This window comes from Capsicum annuum, chromosome 5 (genome assembly GCF_002878395.1).
Source record: "Capsicum annuum cultivar UCD-10X-F1 chromosome 5, UCD10Xv1.1, whole genome shotgun sequence".
Classification (NCBI taxonomy): domain Eukaryota; kingdom Viridiplantae; phylum Streptophyta; class Magnoliopsida; order Solanales; family Solanaceae; genus Capsicum; species Capsicum annuum.
In genome coordinates this window covers 193,676,109-193,703,968 of record NC_061115.1, presented here as the reverse complement: position 1 = coordinate 193,703,968, position 27,860 = coordinate 193,676,109, and the positions used below count along the sequence as shown (strand labels likewise).

Sequence of the window (27,860 nt, the reverse complement as noted above, 5' to 3'; positions counted from 1 at the left end):
TCAATGATTCCCCGACTTCCATTCTTTGATGGCAGAGAGAAGTGCATAATTTGGAAGCAGGTGCTTATGTGGTAATGGTAAATTCGTAACTGGCGAATTATCATTGACCATGAGCCATGACTCTATTGCCTTCCGGTCATAAGTGTATCCATCAGCTGCAACATAGGGGTCCTTAATCACTTCCTGTAGCAAAACTTTCCTTTAGTAAACAAAGCATAGAACAGGAAGTAGACTTTGTAAAAGCATAGAACAGGAAGTAGACTTTGTAATATGCTTAATGGTGTAACGTAAATTACTATGAACAGATTTACGCATTCAGCTAGTTTCAAAAGTAGAAAGATTTTAGAAATGTATTAGTGTACCTTGAGTAGGGGGCATTTGAAGTGACTAGGAGGTGGAGGTTGACTATATTTCAAATGTCGAGCTCTATCAGCAACCTCTTTCAATCTCTCCAATACAGGGAGAACTTCATACTTCAGGTCAGGTCTGTCTCTACGTCGAAGTTCAGTGCATTTTAGAGCAAGTACAGCCAATTCCTTTGTCTCTTGAAGAGGCCATTCACCGGCTTCTTTATCCAGCAACTCCACCAGGTTATCCTCTTCGATAGCCATTTCTACCATGTGTGCTAAAGCTATTGCTCGTTTTGCACTAAGCAACTGTAGTATGACCATTCCAAAAGCATAAACATCAGATTTTGTAGAGACTAATCCTGTCCTTTGGTACTCAGGATCAATATAGCAGAGTGTGCCAACTGGGCTCGTGTCTTTGAATGTGGTCATTGCCGAGGAAGAGTCTGACTGAACCATAGTTGAGAGGCCAACATCTCCAATTTTGCTCACCAAGTTATGATCAAGGAGTATGTTAGCTGGCTTTAAATCACGGTGTATGATCGGTTTGGGCTTCGTGTTATGAAGGAATGCAAGAGCGGAAGCAACTTCCCAAGCTATGCGAACCCTGTCAAACCATGGAAGTGGAGGTGTGTTGTTTTTCCTTGTCAACCTATCCTCCAAACTTCCGTTCTGCATGTACTCATATACTAGGCAACCACATTCAGGGCACGCACCGAGGAGAAATAACAAGTGAGGATGATGAATTTTGCTCAATACTTCAAGCTGTGGATATAACCAGAAAAAGGAGGCAGTTAGTCCAACTCAAAGCCAATATGAGTGGAGGCTGAATCTAATGCACCATCTACGTTACTCAAAACTTTTTTTAATTATTCCTTTTAAATTCTTTCTTCGTTCAGAAATTTCTCATACCTCTTGTTGAAATTGCTTAGTTCTATGAGCCTCAGCACAATGCAGAACTTTAACTGCTGCAGTTGTATGATGCAAATAGCACTTGTAGACCATTCCATATGATCCCATTCCTATCTTAAGATCCTCGGAGAATGATGAGCTAGCCGTCACAATCTCTTCCCACGTGAATTCCTGGTAGTGACGCAAAGGTAGTACCAACAATTTCTCTAGCTTTTCTTTAGTTCTAGCCTCCCGGTTGGCAATGCTCTCTGCTGCTCTTCTTTGTTCAGCTTCTCTTTCAACACATTCCATTGCATAATCAGCTTCCTTCTTTGCTGTTTCACATTTTAACTTCTCTTGTTCTGCCACTTCTTTCGCTTCCTCCGCTTTAAGGATTATCTGCTTAAGTTTATTTGCTTCCTCTACTCGAAGCTTCTGAAATTCATTCAGCTGAGAGAAAACACATTATAAGCATATTTGAAAGCAATGAGAACGGAATTCATATTATAAGTTGCCACATGAGATCATGACAATGCGATTCTATATGTAATCTCATGTTGCTTTAACTTATCATTAATTGACAATATGTATTTTAGGATACTGCATTAAGAAAGAAAACGACTTTTATGTGTGCGCATCCAGATGTTCCCCCATTATACTGCTTGATTTGTTCAGTATCCTTTGCCAAAATAGTTCATAGTGGCTATGATTAAATTGCTCTTTTCCTGATGATCGACATATTTGGAAAGATAAGTATGAGTTGGATCTAAAAGAACATTTTTACCTATAAAAACATACAGATGGAAGTTCTCAAATGCTTTAAAGAAAAATTGTATGTGTTTTGACGAGGTAGAACACAATTGTCTTTGTTGGAAATTCTCCAATATGTGCATGACAGCGGCAAGAATGCTTATGGATTACGTACTTCTAATAAAATAGTAATAGCATTTGGCGGTACTATTTGCGACACATTCAGTTTGAAATGAAAATTACCTTCTGAGAAGCATCTATTGCCTCAGTTTGGGCTATTGCATACATTCCTTGAATATGTCTGAGCTCAATTCTCAGCTTTTCTAGGTCATAATTGATGTTAACCTGCATATGTGCAAAGACTTTAGTAGCAATTCATGGAACGATGGACAATCTTTATGTAAGTCCCACAGCATTATATGGTACCAAGAATATCCTGTAAGTTCCTTATTCCATAACTAATAGAACTCCGCTAGTGCCTTGAGTTTTTGCAAAGGATGTTTTAGCATGAAAACGCATCAGGGCATGCTTAAGTGTCATAACAAACATAACTGAATGTTTGCTGCTGCATTTTAAATGAAAGAAAGCATAATTCCAAAAAGAATATGATCACCTGACTTCCAGTTGAAGAATTTGTTGGAGCACCTGAGGTGCAAGACGGACTTGTTGACCATGTTTGGTTGTCTACTTTTGCTTTTTTGAAACTTGAAGCACGATTGTAGAGATCAGTAATTCCCAAGCTACTGAAATAGCAACTATTTTCATCCTCAGCTTCTCCAATAGCAACAGATAGAGCTCTTGGATGGATGACTTCATCCAAATTTTCTCTTTTATGCGAAGGACTATTGCTTTTAATTGAAAGGGTTTGAAACGCTTCTCCAATGTCGACAGATGAACTTATAGATTGGATGTTTCTGCTGAATTTTGTTCTTTTATGGAGAAGCGTCTGGAGGGCCTGCTGTACTGGGGATTTAGCTTGATAACGTTGCGGTTGATTAGTAGGAGAGTACAAATGAGAGTAAAAAGCAGGTGCATTTGAGTTGTGGTCCCGGTCCGTCCTCTCTGAGAATTAAGGAACGAGATATTACAATTATGACAATGAAACAAGGGGAATATCCTGCATATGTTTTGCTTTGCTCCAAAGATTTGTAGGTATGACTTCTTTTGTTTAAGATTTTTGTTTATGACATATACAATAAATCTCATGTTCCAATTTCAATCTGATATTTGTCGTCTTTGGTTGCTTCTCGATTATCACTTGTTCACATTATTTTAATGTAAGAACGTGAAGAAACAAGTGAATAAGAAATTTTTACCTGTTTGTGAGCTAAAACTATGGCCTGTAGAATTGTTGGATGAACTACTTGTATCACTGCTGTCATCGACAAGGAATCTGTTGTTTTCTGTAGTCGAGGGGCGCACTGATGACAGTTTTCCCTTTGACACAGCATAAACTGTGCAAAAGGTTGGAGCAGTATCCGAGATACTTGCAGATAAGTTTCTTCCCCTGTGAATCATTCAGTAAGTTATCACATCATCATGACACTTAATAGTATGCTAATTGCAACAAGGAAATGTTGAAACGCTTCTTTATGCAGATTTTGAGTTATTGCTATGTAGAGGTCCAAAATATTAATTTTTCGTGGCTTTTGATGCACACATTTGGTATTAACTGCTGGTGGCCCTCAAAATAGAAATTTTATAAAAGCCGTGGCTCTTTCATCCTCCATGGTGAGTTCAAGTGGCAAAGGTGGAGTGACCTGTGACGTAGGTCACAAGTTTGAGCCTGCACCATGCATACTAAGCCTAGTACTTGAGTGGAGAATTTGTGAAGGGGTGAGCCCATCAGTCTCAAGTTTTAAGGCTGTGGTTGGTCTTAAGGATCAGCCCCAGACGGATTTCCCGGTCATCAGAAGAGAAAAAAAAACAGGTATGAATCGGAAGGAGACACAATTGGTACCTTGAAAATAGGCCAGGGGTTGAGGTTCCGATAACAAGCTTGTTGATAGAACATTTGGATACTACCCCTGCTATTGCATTTATAACATCATTTGATTCAATTTGAACAACTCCTACTTGAACCTGCATTTAGTTAGAGAAAATGAGCACTCTTAACCTAACTGCAATTCCTTAAGATTTTCAGGCACATAAGATATAACTCGAACCTGTCTTCGACTACACATTGTCTTGTAAGGAAGAAGCTTTTCACTTGCTTGCAATTCAACTTCCTTCCTGAAGGCATCAGCTACGTCCTCTCTTACTTGTGCAATAGGAATCAAGTTCCCCACTAGAACAAAAAAAAAATGCAGCAACTTGTAAGTTTAGACTAATTACAAGGCATGTAACAAAACACACTTTGCTCTAACTTTTCCACATTGAAAATTAGGACAACCAAAGGGGTTTATATCGGTATCTTCACATATTCCACCCATTGCCTTAAGATTTTAGTTGGAAAAACTTGTTCTCACTTCAAAATCAGGTGAAACGTGTTGGAGGGTGTTGAATAATGAAGTTTTCCATAAGGTACGATAGAGTATCTGAAGGAATTTATACAGACATTGTTGATTACTCGTCCATTCCCTTGAGGTTTTGGATTGAATATTGAGATTCTTTCACAGGAACAATCCATACAAGAAGCAGAACTACTTTTCAACATAAATGTGTCCTATAATTTCTTCTTTAGCTGATTCCATAACTTGAACAATTGTAGGCTGGTTTCAAGAATTCAATTTCTTGATTAAAGAGCAGACGAAAAAAGATAAAAATTTACTAGGAGTTGGAACAGCAGTGATCTCAGGGCGGACATGTAGCAACATGAAGCGCGTCTCTCCCTCTGGAATAAATTTATCCAATGCCCATTTCACCACATATCTGCTATTCTTGTTCCCAGTTATGGCTATTGCAACAACTGAAGAAATCGGAGACTGCATTGTTCCGTGCCCTTCCATTTTCGATATATCATTCTCCTCCATACTCTGCCACTCCTCTTCAGTAATGGAAGTTCTGCAACAATCACAAAAATGTAATTAGATCAACTTATGAAATGAACTCATTGCATTCAACTTGATTTATGTATCCAGATTCAAAAAATTATTGAGAATGGGTATCTGTACATATATATGAGAAGATTATACTCATTCTTTACTGACTAACTCTAGATTATGGATTCACATCTACACGCACATCATACAACCTTGGAAACGCGCAAGAACATGGGATTAGTTTTTATGGTTCAACTCGAACAATGTGTTCATATCAAAAGCACTTCTTCTGTACCGACTGACTCTAGATTATGGATTGATGCCTATACACACATCATACAACCTTGAAAATGCGCAAGTACATGGGATGGGTTTTTATGGTTCAACTCTAACTATGTGTTCCTATTCAAAAAAACACTTCTTCTGTACTGACTCACTCTAGATCAAGGATTCACACCTACATGCATACATCATACATTCTTGAAAACGCCAATTAGATATAATATATGTTTGCACAAAATAAGAAACAAAAGAACACTAACTCTTTCCAACTTTGTGCTCTCTTGATGTATTTTGGACTTCTTTTGTAGTTAAATGGACGCATTAGTTATATACTTTGGACCAGATGAAATTGAGTTTCTTTCTCTGTATCATACTAAATAAAGAAGGAAACATGGTTAAATATATAGGTGAATCACAAAACCTTTGACATGATCACAACATTGACTATCTCCTATCATTTGTTGCAAAATGGAATTAATTTTTAATTGGAGATTAGCAAACATGCATTAGCACTAACAAAATTAGTGAATAGTAAATTGTCTAAAATTAGGAAATCTTGGTATATTCTTGTGATCATTGCATACGAATTATAAACCGTTAGGCCAACCTCGTGTATTCTATTTTTGACTTAATAAATTTCAATTGCTTGTTTAATTAAGTCTTGATCAAAAAGATAATTGGTCTAACACTTATCTTCAGTGCACCTTTATTATGAATTAGTCGTTATATTTGTGATGGATTTTCTTGTATTATAAGAGTTAGTGTACTTGTAATATTTAAGCTTTTGACTAAGCATTACAGAAATAGTTGCATACACGTCGTATGAGGTAAAGTTTTCAAATTTATACTCCCACCTTAGTCGTTACTGGTCATTTTTTTCTAACTTGGCACATGTTAAGAAAACAATAATTGGCATAGTGATTTTATCATATTGCCTCTATTAATTAATATTTAGCAATAGATATTGAAAATTGATTTGAAGATTAATTAAGTAATTAATATTAAAGCTAAAATATGAAAACAAATAATTTTCTTTACTTGATATGTCAAAAGTAAAAATAAAAATCCATTTAGAAAATAAGTGTCTAGTAATTTTGATTTTGTGTGTACTAAAGGAATGTTACTTTGGGGGGGAGGGGGAGGAGTTTTGCATACTATGAAAATTGTATTCTTTGGGTTTCTTATGAATGTAGATTTTAAAATCATTAGTATTGCTTTGGGACTTTGGTCTAGTAGTAAGAATGCAATGCATGATATATTGTATGTTCATTAAGCACACAATTATATTCAACAATTTTAATACTGTGTCCCTTCTCTAGGGCGCCAAGTTGGTCTAAGAAATTGAACTGTCTTATGACTCTAATCTGATTAGAGAACTTCTTCGAAACAATTCACGTTTCACTTAGATCAATAATATGAAAGGTTAAGAACATACAATCTACTAGTTGAAAAGAGGAGCTGTTGAAGAGTTTATGGGAATAGTCCAACCTTTTCCAGTATCAGGTGTCCGTGCAATATGAAAGTGACACGGGTTGAAAAGTCGAAACCATTATCCATCGAGTTTAAAACTAAAGCAAATCAAAAAAAATTTACTCACAATTAACACATACAAATTCAAATTAATTTATTAATCTAATAATATTATATCACTGAAATATTTCTAAAAATCATATGGTGTTGACTGAAGGTAATGATGGATGGTGGTTGTGGTATGTTGCGCTAGTAGTAGTGGTTAACGGTGATGATTGTTGGTGGTAATTTATAACTAAACATTGTGGTGAATGATCATGATAGCTAATAGTGGTGGAGAATGATGATTGATAGCAATGATTGACGATATATTGTGATGGTTGATGATGGTGTTGATAGATGTTATGGTAATGATATTTGATAGAAATTGCAAATGATATTTTGTGTGTGATAGTAACGATTGACTATGGCGATTGGCGATAATGGTGATTGCAGATAGATTGATAATGATGGGCGACATCGGCTAATATGATCAAGTAGTAGTGAAATGGCATTATTTTGCAAAAATTCTTGGATGGGCATCTTAATAAAATATATTTGTTATATGTCTTAATCATTCAAATCTATTTATCCTTATTAAGTGGTTGTAAAATAAAATTAAAAATATACTTAACGGGGAGATTTAAATGATTACATTTCAAATTTAAAAAAATAAATACACTTAGTGGTTGAGAATTTCTTAAGGAAACATTTCATTTATATACAAAAAAAAAAGTAAATAGGTTGCATCAAAAATAGTCAAAATTTTATTTATTACTAAACTAATAGTTTTATAAGGCACATGCTAAGCTCGAGCCCAAACTCAAGAGGTTTAATATTATTTTATAATCACCTGATTTAAAATATGTAAAACAATTACAGTTCGATTAAAAAAAAGCATAAATTTATGCTAAATAAATGTGATGATTTAAACTTAGTTTTATACAAAATTAAGAAAAAAATAAATTTATTAAAATGAACCTCAAACTATTAGTTCTTCTTACAAAATGTATGGTAAAGAATATTAATTTTTAATTAGAAAAAATATTTTTAAACAATTTGGTAATGCATGATACCACTACCTTGGTTTTTAATGTCATCAATAATATGCAATGAATAAAATAGTGACATGCAACTATATGCAATGAATAAAATTGCCACAAAAATTATATGCAATTCATAAAAAATAGTTACATGAAAATCATGGTTAATTTAGCAGAAATAAAATACAAACTTGTATAATCACAACGGTTCAGAACAATTTTAACTGTTTTTATTTTTCCTCTTCTTCATTCCCTAAGTATTTCTAAAAACCTCTTCCATATATATATATATATATATATATATATATATATATTGTAAAGAATGATTATTATATAAAAGATTTTATCTAATTTTAAATATTTTATAAATAATTATTTTATCAAACTCGTGAAAAAGTAGGTTTTAATAATATATAAAAAGAACATAAAGTAAGTGCATCAACAAAGAGTAATAAACAAGATAAATTCTTCAAAATACATAAAATAAAAATGTGTGTATAATATTAATTTTTTTAAAATTATTTTAATTCTTTGAAGATAAATCAACATGCTAAAGATAGTTTTAAATTAAAAAAATAATAATTTTGTCATCGAATAAGTACCGCCAAAATTTTGTTCAAATAATCTTATTGATAGATGTGTTAATAAAAGTCATAAAATATAAGTAATTTAATAGATTAAATTATTGAATATTTGATTTTTATATTTAATAATCTTATTGATAGATGTCTTTGTGTTTTATCATAAATTGAATATTATAATGAAAACTTCTAAGAAAATTAATTGATTTGTCAAATAATTAAAAACACAAAGACAAACTCAATAAATAAAGCAGTTTATCATATTGTTATGATATACCAAGTGTAAAAGCCAAAGTGGAAAAAAAGAAATGTGTGAAAAAAATAATTTTATCTACTACTATCATAATTTTAGTTGAGGAAAGCAATTTTATCAACATGTCATTTAGAGGGAGAAAAAGAATTTTATCAGCTACATGTCACAATATTAGATGAAAAACGTAATTTACCAACCACATGTCACAATTTTAGAGGATTTTTAAAAAATAAAAATTACCACAATCTTATCAACTATATGTCATAATTTTAGAGGAGAAAAATAATTTATCAACACATGTCTCAATTTTAGAGAATCTTTTTTAAAAAATTAAAACTACCATAGTGCTATTGTTAGCACTATCAAATTTTAGTATCCTTCCTTATATATAAGTAGGAAAAATTACATAAACTATCATACTTAAGACCTTAATTACAATAAATAACAACACTTTCTCAAAATTACAAGTTATAGCAAAAGTAGCAATATTTTAACTATCACATTGAAAAACACATGGGTTTCATCCATTTTTTTATCTTTCTAAATTTCCACTCCACTTTTTCAATTCCCTCCCATATATCACTTCACTTTTTCAATTTCCTTCCTTTTTTTCAAAATTGTGCTCCATCAAATAAGGTATGTTGATATTTACAGTATTTGCAAGTTATCTTTTCATATAATTTATATTTTTTTATTTTTCATATTTTTTTCTTCTTCCGTCTTCTTTGGTTTTTTTTTCTTTGGGGGGGGGGGGGGGTTGTGATTTTTTTTTTGTTGAAAGATTGTAAAGGTCTGCTATAATGGAGGGATATTATTTGATGGAGGAATGCTATAATTTTTCCTGCGTTATTTGATGGGGTTTTGTGATTATTTTTTGTTAAAAGATTGTGGGGTTTTGTGTTAAGTTGATTTCTACTCCTATTCAGTTGAACAGAGAAGTTGGCATAAAAGAGGTGAGATCGAAGCATTGACGAGCCGAAAAATATTAAAAAATCATGAAATGAAAATGATTGAGAAAACCTTCATCTCCAAAATCCCAAAAAGTGCAAAAATATATGAAAAAGAGGAAGTCAAACGAAAAGTAAGAATATGTATTTTTCCAGCTGTGCATATGTATTTATGAGTAATGCATGTCTTTTTTTCAGTTATGCATATATATTTATGAATAATAAATATGTATTTATGACTAATGCATATGTATTTTTTTAGATATGCATATGTATTTTTGAATAATACATATGTATTTTCTAGTTATTTATACGTTTTATGGGGATGCATGCTATATTTATTGATTTGGAAATATATTTTTATTTCTACTTAGGTTTTTATAGATGCATATGTATTTATGAATAATACATATGTACTTTTTTAGTTTGCATATGTATTTATGATTAATGCATATGTATTTTTTAGAAATATATATGTATTTTTTCAGTTATGCATATCTATTTATGAATAACGCATATGGATTTATGATTAATGCATATGTATTTATGGATGATACATATTTTTCGTCATAATAATATTTTTGATGTCTACATCATGAAGAAGAAATGTATAGTTCAAGTGCAATTAGGCAAATGTATTATGTCACTTTTTGTTATAGAGATTTTGTGTTCTATATGTTTATATATACATATGAGTCAGATATATATTTCTGTAGATACATATACAAATATATATATATATATATATATATGTTCTGTACTATAAATACATACGCAGATCTGTATGTCTATGAATATTTTTTGAATATGTATAAATGATATAGATATGTGTCTTTTAAAAATAAAAGCAAGAGATAGAAGAGTAAGAAAACGAAAAAAAATAAAAATAGAAAAAGAAAAAAAGAAAAAAGAAAAATCCAAAGAAAAAGAAGTGAAAAAATAAAAAAAATAAAAGAAAAAAGAGAAATAAAAGCTAGAAATATAAGTGTAAAAATAAAAGCAAAAAGAAAAAAATAAAAAAATAAAAAAATAAAAAAATAAAAAAATAAAAAAGAAGAAGAAAATGAAAATAGAAAAAGAAAAGAAATATAGGAGAAACGAAAAAAATAAGAAAACGAAAAAGAAAAAAATAAAGAAAAATGAAAAAGGATAAAAAAAGAAGAGAAATAGAAGAGTCGAAATAAAGTGAAAAGAAAAAGAAATCAAAATAAAAAAATAAAACGATAAAAAACGAAAAAGAAAAATATGAGAAAGCAAAAAAATAAGAAAACGAAAAATTAGAAAAACACAGAAAAGGATAAAAAAAAGAAGAGAAATAGAAGAGTCGTATAAGGAAAAGGAATCTTTATAGTAAAATGTAGCATGAATTAAGGATGGTTACTTCCCTTATTTAACTCTAATTGATGGGAGTTAAAATATGAACTATTATTCAATTTGTATATGTATTTATATAGCAACATTTTACTTAAATACAAAATACAATTTGTTATTTTTCGTAATTATGAAACTGTTGCTATATAGTTATAATTATAGTTGTTAAGTTGCTACTTTTGAAAATTTCACTATAAGTATACTAGATGGGCAAGGCTCATTTGGAAAATAGAAATATACCTTTTTCGTGCAGCAATCAATTGTGGCATAACAAGACGCCTACCAGTCCATATCCATTATAACATCAAAATCTACCATTTCTAACTCCACAAGATCAGCCATCGTATCACGACTATAAATAGTTACTATGCAGTTTCGGTAAACCCTTCTAGCTATAATAGATTCCCCAACCGGTGGGGACACTTCAAATGGCTTAACTAACAGTTCGGGTGTTCTTTCGAACTTTCCAGCAACCAATGGAGTAACGTAAGATAATGTAGAACCGGGATCAATTAAGGCATATACATCGAATGAAAAGATAGACAACGTACTCATAAATAACCACATCCGGGGAAGCCTCTAAATTTTGTGCCCAAATTGATTTTTTCTAGACCTTTGGAACTGTGGTGGGGCACTAGCTGCAGAATAAGAAGATAATGGCCTAGGTGGTCTAGCAAAAAACTGTGGTCTGAACCCTCCTTGGGATGCCATGAACTGCCCTGTAGATCTGGCCCTCTTGGACTATCCTCTTTCTAATTCCTGTGTTCTTCTCCTCTGCCTCTGATCTTCCATTTTCTGTGCAAAATCTTGGATCCTCGCTATGTCCATATCTTTGTTCAAAGCGACAATAGTTCAATCTTTAACCAGATATTGATCCATCCTATCCACATATTGATGAACTCTATCATCCATAGTAGCTACAACAGTAGGAGCATATCTCGACAAGGAATTAAATCGAAGACTGTACTCCCTCACGCTCATATTCCCCTAACGAAGATTTAAAAATTGATCTGTACGGGCCTGACAAATCTCGAATGGAAGATAATGATCAAGAAATGCCTCTTTGAACCCTTTCCAAATAGCTGGGGGTGCATCAATACCCCTAGATCGTTTCCAGTCCTCGTACCAATATATAGCCTCCCCTTTGAATCTATACGCCGCTAACTCCACTGTCTCTCTACCCGTTATATGCATAATATCTAAGGCCCTTTGAATTTGATCAATAAAGTCCTGTGGGTCCTCGTTAAGATCTAATCCAGTAAAAGTGGGAGGATCCATCTTAAGAAAATCCTGTGTTCGAAGGCTAGCCGCCCTATCTGGACCACTAGGACCCATGGTAGGAATAGCTTGCCCTTGAGCTTACCCAGCAACTATACGAGTCAAAAGTTGCACTGCATTTCTAAGATCTTAATCAACAACATTAATAGGTGGCTCTGGGTATATAGTTCTCCTCCCCCTTATTTCTTCCGGAGTGGAAGAAGTTTCTGATCCATGCTTAACTGCAGCCTCACTTTGATTAGCTAGTATAGTGGGTGACTTACTAGTCCCCTCTCCGGCAGCCACATCTACTTGTTTACAGGTATTCTAGCTTCTGGTAACCGGCATCATTACTATAATAAGAGAAACAAACGGATTCATTGGTTAACTATGACTTCATATACAATATAGGCTCTATCGCACGATCTAAGACATGAAGAAAAGAACCAATTCCTAAATGTCCATAGCCTCCTATTTATAGATGCGGTGCACGACACACCGATAAACAAGAATCTACGTAGACACTGCTTTGTAGACTCACTAGGACGAACTTCTCTGATACCACTATTGTCATGCCTCAAATCCTATTGGGGCGGACTGGCACTCGTAACCAAGAAGGCCCGGGAGAACCAGCTCATCACCTTATACTTCCCATGCATACCTCTATGACAACCCGAAATTCGAACAACATTATGTCGCATATAAAAGGAAATAATTACTTGTATAAGCTCGAGCACACACATATATATGTATATACAATACTTGGCCGTTGGAGACATCATGTCTATTAACAAAACACCACCTTGATTGTATATTAGGTCTACAAAGCCTCTAAATAATACACACAGTTTAACTAAGGTCAAAACACACCCCGCCATATAACTAACTTCTATACACTACCAAAAGTGACTGGATATGACATGGAAAGCCCCAAAGAAAACTAGATCTCACCAAAAGCAGTTAAACATTCTGGCTCCTACTTTTACGGTGTGTGAGCTGAGGTACCTGTGCCTGCAGCATGAAATGCAGGTCCCCCGTGGGGGGACGTCAGTACAAAATATGTACTGAGTATGTAAAGCTGTAGATAATCACATGTGATATAGGAGCTTAATAAAAATCAAAAACTAGTGAATAAATCGTAATAGGAGAGAACCATACTTACTAGAACTTGTGACAACCTGTACATTATATTTATTCAATCACTTTACCTTCGTTCTTATCATCTTTGTAATCATTACTGTACTGTACTGTGACCATTAGGCTGCCTCTAGTACATATCAACTGGGATCAATCCATGATAGGCTTAGGCCCCTGGGATACCTCCCATAAACACATAAATAGGGATCGACCCATGATAGGCTTATGCCCTTGGGATACCACCCGATAAGAGAGAATTTCCATCACTTAGTTCAATTAATCTTTGAGATTATTGTTTTGGTCACCACCGTATTTTTGATACTTTGAAACAGTGATACATCAATAAGAGACATATAAATAGACCATCAATGCAATAACAATGAAGTAAGAACTCATTGGCACATCAATGAAGTGTTTTGGAGTCGTCAATGTCATAACAATGAAGTAGGAACTTATTAGTATATCAATGAAACGTTTTGGAGTCATTAATAGCACATGGATCTTGTTTGAGTAACCGGATACCTTCTGACATTCATTAGTGAAATAAACATGTAATATTTGGAAAACAAGTAAGTATTGGAATGTCTTGACATCTTGTAGGGTGGAAACAAGTTAATTGGTAATGTAGGACATCATACAAAACCATTATGGATCACATGTTATTGGATAACTTTGGAAACTTTCTTAATAGAACAATTGTTCACTTTCATGCCAAAGATATGGTATAGAGTATGCTTTACATACCTGACTGTCAACCTTTAATACTAGTCCCAAATGGACTTTCCGTCTTTTCAGATTACTTATCTACAATGAACATATATAGCAATCTAGTATTAGCAACCAAACGTCACAATTCAATTATTTGAATTCACCAAACTAGTGGTTAAGTTTTAAGCCTTAATTACACCATAAAGGGTGTCACTTTAACCCTCTTATACTCTAATTACATTCACATGCCATGCATATTCATACAACATCCTCCAATATCAAGTTTGGATTCATTTATTCTTGCAACCAATCCATTAAATCAAATTGAGTCATAGACAGAAATAATCATCAATTCAATAGTATATCACCATATTCACCTTCCATAACTCAATTACCATATCCACCTTCCACAATTCAATACAACCAAACCATGCAAAATAGTCCATAACCCTATTTTCATCACCTTTCAATAACAACCAATACATATAATCCTCTATCACACATATACATATGGAGAAGAATAAAGGCAAGCAACATTCATACCTTAGAATTCACCTCTTGATTGTGCAATCCTGTTTTCACAAATAATAGGTGCCTTTCGAAGCTCTCGAGATGACAAACGCAGTTATCGAATTACTTTGGAATTTCTACGGTTGAATCAAAAGTAATTTAAAGGTTAAATTTGGCTAGGGTTTGTTCTTTCTCAATGATTGATGATGAAAATGAGTTTTTGAACTCATATACATGTATATATACACATATTTCCGTCCATAATATAATAGGAAATGACCAAAATGCCTTTAAAATTTAAATAATGTCAAATCTGTCCTTTGGTGGACTATTTTGATAAGCTAAAGTAGATCGACCATAACTCTTTACTCCGATATCTGATTTGGGTGAAATTGGTATCGTTGGAAGGATAATTCAAAGATATTTCATTTAATATAAAGTAGGTCACCCAGTTCGTCCTGTACAAGGAGTTATGGTTGTTTGAAGTTGACCCTAAAAATATGTTTTGATAGGCTGAAGTAAAACGAGTATAACTCCTTACTCAGATGCTGGATTTGGATGAAACCAATTGCATTGGAAAGAAGACTCAAAGATCTTTCTTTTCATAGGCCGAAGCTCTCCCATTTCATTATATTAAGGTAGTTATGATCATTCGAATTTGACCCAAAAATTTGGTTGGCCTCAGTAGTTTGTGTGCAGGAATTTTTCCTGCATATTTACTATTCCCAAATATCCCGGCCACCGTTTTATAGTTTCGAACGTGCTCGATTATATTCGAAACCTATCCGTTTTTGGAAATCTGTATATTGTTAGAAATCTTATTCAATAACCTTCGCATGGAACCATCGACGGGCAAATTTCGGTATAAATAAAAAAAAAAATTAATTCCATATAAATAAGACCAATACACGTACTTGAATATGCCAATACACGTACTTGAATACGGGGTGTTACAAAAGGGGAGGGGAGAAAGTACAGGATTTAGTCCATTGGGCCCAAACCGATAAACCCTGTCCTAATCTAATGGGGTGTTCGGCCCATAACCAGTCCTAAACTATTTTCCTCAAACCTTTGGCAAGAGTTTTGCTTCACTTGTATTAAGTACAACTTTGGCTTCGAGAACCAAATCAATGAATAATGAAATGAAGAAATAAATAAAATGACAACAATAAATGAGTAAACAAAATGCAAATAATATAAAAATGAGACTTTTGAGTCTCTTCGCTACTTCAAAAATAAGACTTCGACTCATTTTCCTTCTTTTGACTTCTTTCTTCAAAAATAATCTACTAGCAGAGATAGGCCTCATTAGCCCGTCATGAAATGCAATAGGGAGAGAACCCAGTTGCGGTTCGAACACGTTGTCCCGAATTTATTTCACATGCATCAAACAAAATAATAGGGATTAATTATCAATTTATGAAATTAAGGGAAGAAGACAAGCAATCCGATGAACTTAACAGAATGACATTCCAATTTTAAACATGAACGGGATCAGATAAATAAATAAAAAAGGGAAACCGAGATTTTTGACCAAGAGAGAGAAAATCTAGAACAGGGGAGGAGGTGAGAATTCATGAATATACTTACTAAAAAAATAAACCCAACATAACACTAGGGAAGGGAATTTTACTTAGAATTGGTCTACTCGTGTCACAAACCACTGTAAACAATACATGCTTCACTTATTCGTAAACTCTATAATCCACATAACATAACCCACATAAGTTCAATCAACATCAAAGACGAAACTATTTGAAGCGAAGGTCTAGTAAGGCTATAACTTTCAAAAACAGAACTTTTCACATATAATTCAACAACGGCAAAGCAACAACACTTGTTTAAAATTTTCAAATCAAGAGACTCTCAAGAGTGAAGGCTGATTATGACCCTTTAGAGATGCAAACACATCACAATGAGGGTGTATTTCATTTCTAGCCTCTTTTACCTGAGGATCACAAGCAGAGATAAAAGAAAAAAGAAAAAAAGAGGGAAAAGAAGTGCACTACTACCATTATCCAGAAAAGCGCAACCAAAATAAAAATAAAGGAGAATTGGCTTCTAAAAATGGGTCCATAACGCCACAAGGAACCACGGGAAGGTTATTGTGACTTTACTATTTCGATCATACAAATGGAAGGTGAGAATAAGCCATGGTGTAGTTTATTTCACCTTCTTCATGACAGAATTAGCTTAATTTTGTCCATACAAGTTAGCAAGATAGCACATTAGGTCACTATTCAAATGTCAATTAAAGAAATCAATCTTCATTAAGTCATTTTCACTAATCATTACTGCAAAGACTCCTTGTAACATCATTTTAAACAGACATCCACTACAACACTACAACAAAACAAAATAAAATAAAATAAAAACAAAATAAAACACTAAAGCAGGATATCAAATATCTCAGCAGCAAAACAGACTTTTGTAGATCACAATTAGCAACTTTAAAGTAACACAACACTCAATACACCTATATAAAATTCCAAAATGCTATGTCATCGGATTTATAACACTGTGAAACGGTAAGTAAACAGAGAAAGTAAAGATTGAAGATATCACGAAGTGAAGTAGACGAGCAAAGAAAGGGAAGAGAACAACACATTGTGACCAAAAAATGCCCATAGAAAGATTTGGATTAAGAACTTTCAAAGACGAGAACATATCATGAATGATTCATTTTTAGTTTTGTTTTCACAAAATCGCGAGTTTTCAATTTCGTTAAGTCTCTTAGACATTGTAAACCAAATAGACTTAACAAAACTCTTACTTCAAAGGAAAAACGACAAAACTGATTTCAACGATTTCTCAAAGGAATAATCGAGAAGAAAAATAAAAATAAAAATAGGAACATGAAAGTAAACCCCACAAACAAGCCCAAGTCGACACTATCATTAATCAAAGTCAACAATCTGTAGGACTCGTAAATGAAAGCCTTGCGTATATTCCCATAACAAATATGTATGACCAGGGAACTCAAATAAAAAAGGGAACAACAGAACCTCCAAACCAAAAATTTAGAGCCAATAATGTCCAAATAGAAACGAGGAAAATAAGACTAACAACAACCTTAAAAACTACAGCAAAGACGACTGTTATTCCAATCCTTCTCCTCATTTTGACAGATTCAAACGAAATGGTCGTTGAGGAATCCTAGGACCTTCTGATATGCTTTTGGACCTTGCTCATTGTCATTTTGGCACATGAGAAACCAAAGGAAATCGAGAGGTAGCTTTGCTAGCAATGTTGTTAGCTCGATAATTGTGACACCATCCAATAGTAACAATAGACAAAACACCATCAAATAACAACTACGAACAAAAGAATCATCGGGCTAAGACTATTAAACACAATCAAAGCAACAAACTTTAACTTAGAAAGCAGTTATTCAAGCCACAAGTATACAAAATAAGGCATTAGGTCAAAAATTAATCAGTAATGTCAAGAGTAGATGACAAATTATGAAATCGAAAAAAAAAAGACAATAGAGACTAGATACAAGATAATCAGAAGAGGAATCAATCCTCACATAACAATACATCCATACATCTTTCACTGAAATAGTAGCCTATGGTATTTAGGACCTCTACAATATACAACTCAGCACACAATATCACTAAAAAAAGAAACTTACAGCTACAGAAGGATGAGATGAAGCAGAATACAATCAAAACTTAAACGAAATGGGATATTACCTGTTCGAAAGTAGCAAAATGGGACTATGACCTAACGTCGGACTCCACCACCACCAGAAAGTTTGATGTCGTGACTCCGAAAGCTCCCAGCAGTCATCGACCTTTGAACAAAAGAACTTATCTAAAAAAAAGCTATATTTCTCCTTATTAAGAAATTCTTTTTCCCTTTTCGAACCAAAAATTTCCAACCCCTTTTTAGCTCTAAGGAGAGCTATTTATAGAAGGTGAAAAAAAATCCCCTTCAAAATAGCGCTGAACTGATGTCGAAAAGATTGAAATCGGGGGTAGTTTAGGGAATTTTTTTAAGAGGGAATTCAAAATTTGAACCCCAAATAAGGTTTTCCATCAACTATTTGTACTAAATTTTGATTATCTTGAACAGATTTAAAAAACAAATCCAATAGAAATTGAGGGAAATGTATAATTCCCTAAAAACCAATGAGATTCAACCACCTATGTACGAATTCGTACCTGTTTCTCCCAAATTTACAGATTTATCCATTAGGGGGAGACTCCTAAGCACTTCTAGATAATTTTTGAGTCCTCTTCGTATAAACCATATGAGACCAGTGGTGGAGTCACAGCCGACGAAGGATGTCAGATGAACACCCTTTGTCGAAATGTTTTTTTGAGTATATAGGTTAAATATAGATATTTATGGTTATATACATGTTGTTGCACACCCTTGACAAGCTAGAGAAGCATAATATAGTGGTCAAGAGTGTGCATTTCCGTATCAACAACCCGGGTTCGAACCTTGGCAGGTGCAGTAGTGCTTTATTTTCTTTTTTTTAAACAGTTCTTTGTCCAAGGGAAAATATGAACACCCTTAACCAAAACTCTGGCTCCGCCACTATGTGAGACACGTGTGGAGAAGGGTTGGGTCAGTCTTGTTCTGGGTTTGCGAGACACGGGTCGGGTTATCGGGTTGATGTCGTGGTTGATGGAATTCAATTTTTAGAGTTGTTGTTTGTCGAGGCTCAGTCTATTGTTGTTCACCATGTTGATGTCATTTTTTCATGCTATGTTGAAGAAAGAGGAGGATATATGGATTGGGCCGGGTCAGGCTGCCAGTCTGGGCTAATTTGATTGTCCTGGGTCGTTGTTGGTGGGTAAAAGGGAATGGGGAGGTGCAGTTGGTCTGCTAAAATAAAAAGGGAATATGGTTTAATTGGTTATTTTGGGGTTATTTAGAAAATAACCCCAATTAGATTTGTGGTTATTCAAAAAAATAATTTCAACTCTAATTTAGCCCATTCTATTTAAATTTAAACCAAATTGAAAATTAATTGGCCAATTACATTGAAATTATAGCCAATTAGATTTCAATTACGGTCAATTTTAATAGATTGACCAAATTAAATTAAAATTCGATAGGAATTGATACTTCTTTTAATCTCGAGCTTCTTGATTTAATAAAATCAACGCATATTTATCTAAATAAATTATTTTGATATTTATGTCATGTCATCTTGTCCCATGCTTTATTACGGATTTATTTATTATTCCTTGTCTTGAGCCAGGGGTCTATCGAAAATAGCCTTTCTACTTCTTCGGAGGTATTGGTATGGACTGCGTATATCTTACCCTCCCCAGACCTCACCGGTGTAGGAATACACTGGGTTTGTTGTTGTTGTTGTTGTTGATAATAAATCATATTAAAATCAAGATTTTAATCATTATATTTATTTTTAAAATAATTCTTAATTAAAATCCGATATTTCATAGAATAAATATTTAAATAATCAAATTATATAATCTCGTATGATTGAATACGATAATATATAATCGCTACTTAAATTGACAAAATTACGTACAAAAAATATTTTGAAAATTTTTTATTTAGATGAAATAAATATTTTGATTTTATTAAAAATCGAAGAAATTCAAAATTAAATTTAGTCATGGAGGGCAAAAATTAGGTGTCAACACCAAACAGTATTCAATCAATAGAAACCAAATGGGTGGAAGCACCGATAATCATGAACAGAGGATTAACGTACAAGGCATTCATTCGGAAACAATTACTGGGAACAATATTCCAACTTTAAAGAAACAGGAAACTAAAACCACCGAGAGAGAATCAAGCACAATAAACTTTTACAAAAAAGAAAGACGAAACCTGAAATTGAAACACATCAACACGTTAAAATCCATCATCTTCCATGACTAAACCTAGGGACTTCAAGGCCATCTACAACTACTCTCAGCAAACAACATCATCGAAACATAACTACAGAATACCGAGACAAAGCAGAACTAATCGGAAATAAATGAAACAGAATGTTACCTGTTTCAGAGCAGCAAATGGGACTTGAGGCTTCGATAGTATCTCGACCACCACCAGAAGATTTACCGTGATTCTGAAGACTTCGAACAATACCCGATTTTATGGAAAAATTTTCTTACTAGGATATAAACTTTTTCGTGATCATTTTTTTCAACATTCAAGACTTGTCCCCTTTTTTGCTCAATAGTGAGCCGTATATAGAGAATAAAAATGGGGGTCGATCTTTGAGCTCCACCGATGTGGGATTAATTTGAATGGGGGAAATTTTAGGATTTTTAGAGTAAGATATTTTCAACACTTTTTGATGATAATCGAATTCTCCCCTGATTTTGTCTTATTTTTTTGAATTTTTCCAAGAAAATTTGAATTTTTCACATTGGGGAGAAATAAATTCTTTTCTAACCAATCAAAATTGGGCGTCTGTGTACCTTCAAGGTACAATTTCAACAACTTGGAATGGATTCTTGACAGCTAATTATTTTTGGAACGTTGATGGTTGCCACCTAGACTCTTGCTAGAAGATTCTCACAATTCTTGTACGATTTTGCGTGGAAAAGAACGCGTTGAAGAGGGAAACGGTCGGATTGAAGCTTCTCTGGGTTGGGTCCAGGTGAAATGGTCAGATTCGAATATATTTGGATGGATTTCGGAGGGTACGAATTTGGGTCGCGATGGTTGCTAAAGCTGTATGCGATGTTGGGTCGAATTTTCATCGGATTTGGGCTGAGTTGGTTGAATTGATGTTTGGTTTTGTCGTTGAGATTGTTGGTTGAAGCTGTAGCATATTGTCGATTTTTGTTGTTTGTTGTATCGGTTGTGTTGCTGTTGTTTTGTTGAGGTTGAATAAGGAAAAAACGGGTCGGGTTAGGCTATTTGTTGGACTGGGGGATGGTGGTTTAAGGATTTTGGGCTGCTGATTGTGTAGTTTTGGGCCAATTGGGTGGCTGGGCAGATTTGGGTCAATATTGGGATTATTTTAAAAAATAACCTCAATTAAAATTAGGAATTAGCTAAATCTTTTAAAATTTTGGCTGAATTGAAAATCAATTGGCCAATTGCACTGCAATTGGAGCCAATTTGATTTTGATTATAGCCAAATTTAATAGATAGGCCGAATTAAATCAAAATTTGATATGAATTAATACCTTACTTAATCTCGATCTTCTTGATTTAATAAAATTAAACAAGTATTTCTCCAAATAAATTATTTTCAGAATAAATCACATTAAGATTTTAGCCATTTGAATTAATTTTTAAGATAAGCTTTGATTAAAATTCGATATTCCATAAGATAATTATTTAAGTAACAAAATTATATAATCTCGTATAATCGAATACGATAATGTATAATCGCTACTTAAAATGACAAAATTACGCACAAATATATTTTGAAAAATTTTTATTCGAAAGAAATAAATACTTTAATTTCATTAAAAATCGAAGAAACTCAGTATTGAATTTAGTCGTGGAGGGCAAAAATTAGGTGTCAACAGTTGCCCCCTACCTTTGGGTAGGATGGATGAAAGTAACCTTGGGCAAAGGGAGGTTGATGTTCCTAATTTTTGTCCGACCACTAATTTGAATCTTAAAGAGGTTGGTTTCCGCATGAGTTTTAGAGTTATGGCCGGACCTTGGTATCAGGTTTCCTACATATCTTAGGTTTCATAAGAATTTAGGCCACTTGTAGTACATAAAGCTTGATTTAAAGCTCGATTTTAAAAAAATTCACAAGCTATATCGGTTTTGGAGTTTTTTATGAAACCGAAAAGCTAGAGAATAAAGGGATTTAGGGGGAGGTTGGAATGCAGTCGGGTTTTCTACATAGAGCCCTGCCTAGATATCTCCGAGACTCATGGAATCAGACTGCTTGTAGTTTGACTCAATCGGTAGAAAAGAAAGTCTTTTATTTCAGACGATCTCTGGCTCATGATGAGTGACAAGTTGTTCGAGTTATGAAAAAGAGTCTTGTAAACTCTTAACCATGAATGTGGAGCTCTTCACATCCATAGGTAAGAACTTACCTAGACATAATTTCCAAAACTCTCGGTGCCCTATCACTCGAATTTAAAAGAAACAGAATTTTATCCTCGGTGTAAGTTTAGAAATATCCCGAAGGTGAAGCTGAAACCAGAATATCCCAAAATTCCCACACGCCTTCTAATAGGGGTATGGTTGGATGGTGGTGGCGATGATCCTTTAGCTCGCGTCCAAAGAGTTTGATGTCCCTCTCTAGACTATGTCCCTTTTTGCTGCTAACAAAGAGTTCCACGTTGCGTTGCGTCCTATCTGTGGTCGTCCGCACCTGTGGTTTTGATTTGAGATTTTCATCCTCTCGGATGCTCTCGATATGTTTTAAACAAAAAGTGTTAGTGCTAAACATAATTCACCAAAGAGGTATATAGTTTTTACCATATCTCCACGTGAGTTGTTGCCTGAAAAGCGAAGTCATTCCTTTCATGTACCTATTTGGAAGGAAATATCTTGCAATAATAGACACAACAACCCTCTTGGTTATTGCGTAATTATCCTATTTGTCGGTTGAATATGTCTTCAAAGTGGGGTGTCCCTTCGGGCACCGACAATACTTTATGCAGAACAGTCCCTGCAACCATGTAATCTTATATTGATGCAGCAACCCTTTTGGTCACCTATAATGATGGTTGTATGTGGAATAATAACCTCTCTAGTTTCAGAAAATGATTCTTGCGTATGACATCGGGTAAGTCTTGCGCATCTTTTATATCAATCCGACTGATAGATTCTCCTTGAATTGTCAATCTTTGGATAATCTCACAGATTATTTGATGTTGGATACGAGGCGACTTACAAATATCCTTTGAATTTCTAGCCATTAGGTATTCCTGCACATCATCCGACCTTGGATACAATATGACTTATAAATATCTCTCAAATCTGTAGTCTTTGGGTAATCTTGCACATAATAGATCTTGGATATAACGCGGCTTATAGAGAACCCTTGGACTTATCAATTTGATAATCTTGCATATTCTCCGGTAAAGATTTAGTTGTGACTTATGGATAACCTTCAGACTATCAATTTTTGGGTAACCTTGCACAATATCCGATTAGGATATTATTGCGGCTTACGGATGACCTATTGGCTATCAAATCGGAGGTAATCTTGCACACTATCTTATTTCAAATGATATAATGTATAGATGGCCCTTAAATTGTCAATTTCTAGGAAATCTCATATATCATCCATCTTCGAATAGCGATTTAAAAGCGTCCCTTCAAATCGCGTGCTTTTGATGCATTTAGATATTGATTCATATAATGATGAGATATCCTCGACGCCAGCATATGCTATCTCGCGTGTCAATAAATATTGATAACGATGATATCCTCAACGCCAGTGTATGCTATCTCGTGTGTCAACAGACATTGATGATGATGATATCCACGATGCCAGCATATGCTATCTCGCGTGTCAACATATATTAAATACTGATGATATCCTCGATGCCAGCGTATGCTATCTCGCGTGTCAACAAATATTGAATGTTAATGATATCCTCGACGCCAGCTTATGCTATCTCATGTGTCAACAAATATTAGATGCTGATGATATCCTCGATACCAGCGTATGCTATCTCGCATTTCAATATATATTAGATAATAATGATATCCTCGACGCCAGTGTATGCTATCTCGTGTGTCAATAGATATTAGATGTTGATGATATCCTCGACGGCAGTGTATGATATCTTGCGCGTCATCAGATATTTAATGCAGATAATACCATCGATGCTAGTGTATGATATCTTGCGCGTCATCAGATATTTAATGTAATGGCCCTCTTGGCGATGAAAATAAGATAGAATGGACCTCTTGGCAACGAATATGGTTTCACCTGAATGTGTTTGTCTGCCTTTTTTCGTTATATGTGTACCAGAGGTAAATGGATGGGCAAAATCCCTTTTTGGGCTTATTCAAATACCGTTTGCTTTGCTTCAAGGCAAATTTTGAGGATGACTTTCCGCTCTCTCTCCTATTGAGTGGTCCTTTTGATTGTTATATTTATTGTACCGACTCCCTTGTATGCACCTGCGCTCAAGGTAAATATTTAGTTAACACGAAGCCGCTTTTGCTAGCGACTATATTTTTTTAGAAAAATTCTAAATACAATATTCGTAAAGAAGATAAGGCGCCTTTGTTTGTCCTTCATGGTCTCAAGAAATGAGATATACAATTCGAAAGGTCCTCGATAAATAGGTATTAAACCGATCCTTGGGGCTATCCAAAAATACCGTTCTTGAAAATTATATGCTTGGAGTGGCTCACAACTTGCTTGGGGGGTTTCTGAAAAAGGTTTTCATCTCTGTGTATTGATCCCTGCATCCACAGAAAAATAGTTAGTTTTAGGTGAAACTACTCCGTGTTGCCTTCTCCGATCCTTGGTTTGCTCCTCGCCATCTTTTGGATACTCCGTCATGTTGGGACTTCCACCCTGACTCCTCGTTCCAATAGATGCCTAGGCAATCACTAAGTAAAAGATTTGTATAGATTTATGAAAGTACCCTTAATTTTGGAAAACAGTTTCAAATTTTTTTGTAAAAACTCTAGAAAAATCTTTGTCAGTCATGTCATGAGCCCGTCGAATGTCTTCCTCTTGGTTCTGACTATGTCTAACGTTTGACGAAGGGTTGCTAGGGATTCAACATCGTATAGTCTCTCTATCAGAGACATAGTCTATCTAGATTTTATCGCAACTGGTGATTTTCAAAACATGACTTTGACCTCTGGTGCTGGGGGATTTGAAATATATTCCAGTGTTTGGTGGAAATTTTGAGGTCTTCCTCAAAATTTTTTCCCTAGTTTAAAGTTGTTAGAGATAATCTCAGCTAGAGAGGATCCGGAGTCCTTATTGGTCTTTGTTCTCTTTGTGGGATGATGATCTTCCTCTTGAGAATTTTTTAGATTCCTTCTCAAAATTCTTCTCCAGTTTCCATTTTCTGGGGTTATATAACCGAACCGTTGGGGCGCCTACGTATCTCGTTGAAGCAGGAATTAGGTCAAACATCTCGTTGAAACAGGAATTAGGTCAAACATAGTTCAGAACCACGCTAAAGATATATAGAAAAATCAAATAGGTTGACCGAAGCCGACATAGGCTGCCTACGTATCCCTTTCTTGGAAATTCAGGTCATCACGTAGTTCATACATGAAAGAAAAGGATAAGTTCTCCTAAGGGGTTGACCGAAGCCGACATAGGGCGCCTACGTATCCCTTTATTGGGAATTCAGGTCAAACGTAGTTCGTACATGAAAAAGAAGGATAAATTTTTCTAAGGGGTTGACCAAAGCTGACATAGGCCACCTATGTATCCCATTCTTGGGAATTCAGGTCAAACATAGTTCGTACATAAAGGGAAAAGAAATTCTAGGCAATTATACATCATAAATCAAATACTACTATAAAGGCAATTACAGATAAACCGAGGAAACAAAACTAAAACATCTTTCAAACATAGTATCTTTACAGCATTGGAATTGATTAGTTTGGTCCACTCCTGACCATCCATCTCATGTAGGATTAGGGCTCCTCCAGGCTAGGTGTCTCTCGATTTTCAAATTCCTCTATATCTACCACTAACTGCTCCTCATCACCTTCTTTTATTCATCATCATTCCCTTCGCTTTGTTCATCTAACCCTTTTCATGACATAGCATTGGCAGGTTTTAAAATTATTGCTACCAAAATAAACCATGTTAGATAATAACAAGATAATAACAGATAATAATATAATTATACTTCAAAATAACCTCTTAAATAAAGGGAGGCCTTTTGAAAATTAAATAAAAACTATGGCTCATGACCCACGCAAATGCGGGACCATGCCTTTTTGAAAGCTGTAAAACACGAAATAAAAATTTGATACATAAAAGGGTGGATCACGGGGCCTCCTCCGGATCATCATCGATTTTTAAAACTACTAGTAATTGCCCTTTCATGTACCCCGATAGATGATGGATTATGAGTGGAGTGGAAGTCCAATTTTGCAAAGCCTCTCCTGGTGTAACCTTCCTCACCTCGTCAGACTTTAGGAAATCCTCTAGTATATCATTTCATCCCTTGAACAGATTTCTTATCCCATTCCTAAGACCATCATCTTCCTTTCTTGGCTGGTACCATATCCCACGCTTAAATGCTTTTCCTGGGACCATAATAGGCTCAATAATTCCTTCCAAATTCTTACTCAAGACACTCAAGGCAGCCACGACTTTCTTTATCTTTTCCACTCCTTCTATCCTTTTGGAATTTTGTAAATATACCTTAGTAATAGTCTTGCTAGATACCCATTAGCCTACTATTTCGATCAGCTAACTGTGGCTCCTTCGTGATTAGGCAATGAATTACTGGTGACATTTGGTGTCGGCGCCTGAAGAGTGATGATCTTCTGATCAATCAAGTCTTGGATCTTGTGTTTCAGATTGATGCAATCTTCAGTATTATGCTCGGGCGCTCTTGAATGATAAGCACAGACTTGATCGGCCTAAAAAAATCGAGAATTGAGATTGGTAGGCTTTGGTGGAATAGGCTGTAAATAACCAGTTTTCATCAATCTTTCGAATAGATGGGTACGACTTTCAACCAATGGAGTGAATTTTCTAGGAGGCTTCTTTTTTAGGTTTACACATGGGGGGTTATACTGATTTTAATTAGCAGGAGGAGGTACTTGAAGATAGTTTGGAGACGTTTGGACATTTATTTGGTTATTTGGAAGAGTAGCTTGAACATGAAACTGATAATTTGGCTGCGGAACTTGATGCTGGGGTAAAATATTTAGAAGTGGAGCTTGATATTGGGGTTGGGCATAGAATACAAGCTGAAAACTTGATGACAGTGGTGAGGAAAGAATATTTCTAGGCTTGAATTTTCTCTTCAATTTATCAACAGAATTAGTAGAGACCACAGTGACATCCTCTCTTTTCTTCTTTGGAAACATGGAAAACCTAGATGATGTCGGGGTTTTAACAATATTTCCTGTTTGAATGGCTTCCTCTAGCGATTCCCCAAACTTTACCAAATCTACGAAAGTTGCTCAAACTGCAGATACCATCCTGGTATAAAATTATCCCTCCTGAGCGAGAGAAAAAACTGATACCATTTCTTCCTCAAACATAGGAGGTTGTACTTTAGCAGTTTCTTTTCTTCAATGGAAGGTATAGTCTTGAAAACACTCATTATTTTTCTGTTTGATCCGGTCTAGTAAGTATCAGTCAAGGACTATCTCAATGTCAATGCTTCGAAAGTGCATCGGAGATCCATCACATATCACTTG

The 27,860-nt window shown here is 34.6% G+C and overlaps 1 protein-coding gene across 1 annotated transcript; it reads right to left on the bottom strand.

The window, feature by feature from the left end:
- Positions 1-25,011, bottom strand: LOC107872594 (U-box domain-containing protein 35). Its single transcript, XM_016719239.2, is given in 13 exon segments — positions 1-183; positions 363-1,112; positions 1,260-1,688; positions 2,232-2,333; positions 2,602-3,050; positions 3,305-3,495; positions 3,949-4,070; positions 4,154-4,275; positions 4,759-4,991; positions 5,512-5,576; positions 5,578-5,614; positions 24,861-24,911; positions 24,962-25,011. Coding segments are annotated over 13 exon segments (2,784 nt in total).
- Between the last annotated feature and the right edge of the window lie 2,849 nt (positions 25,012-27,860).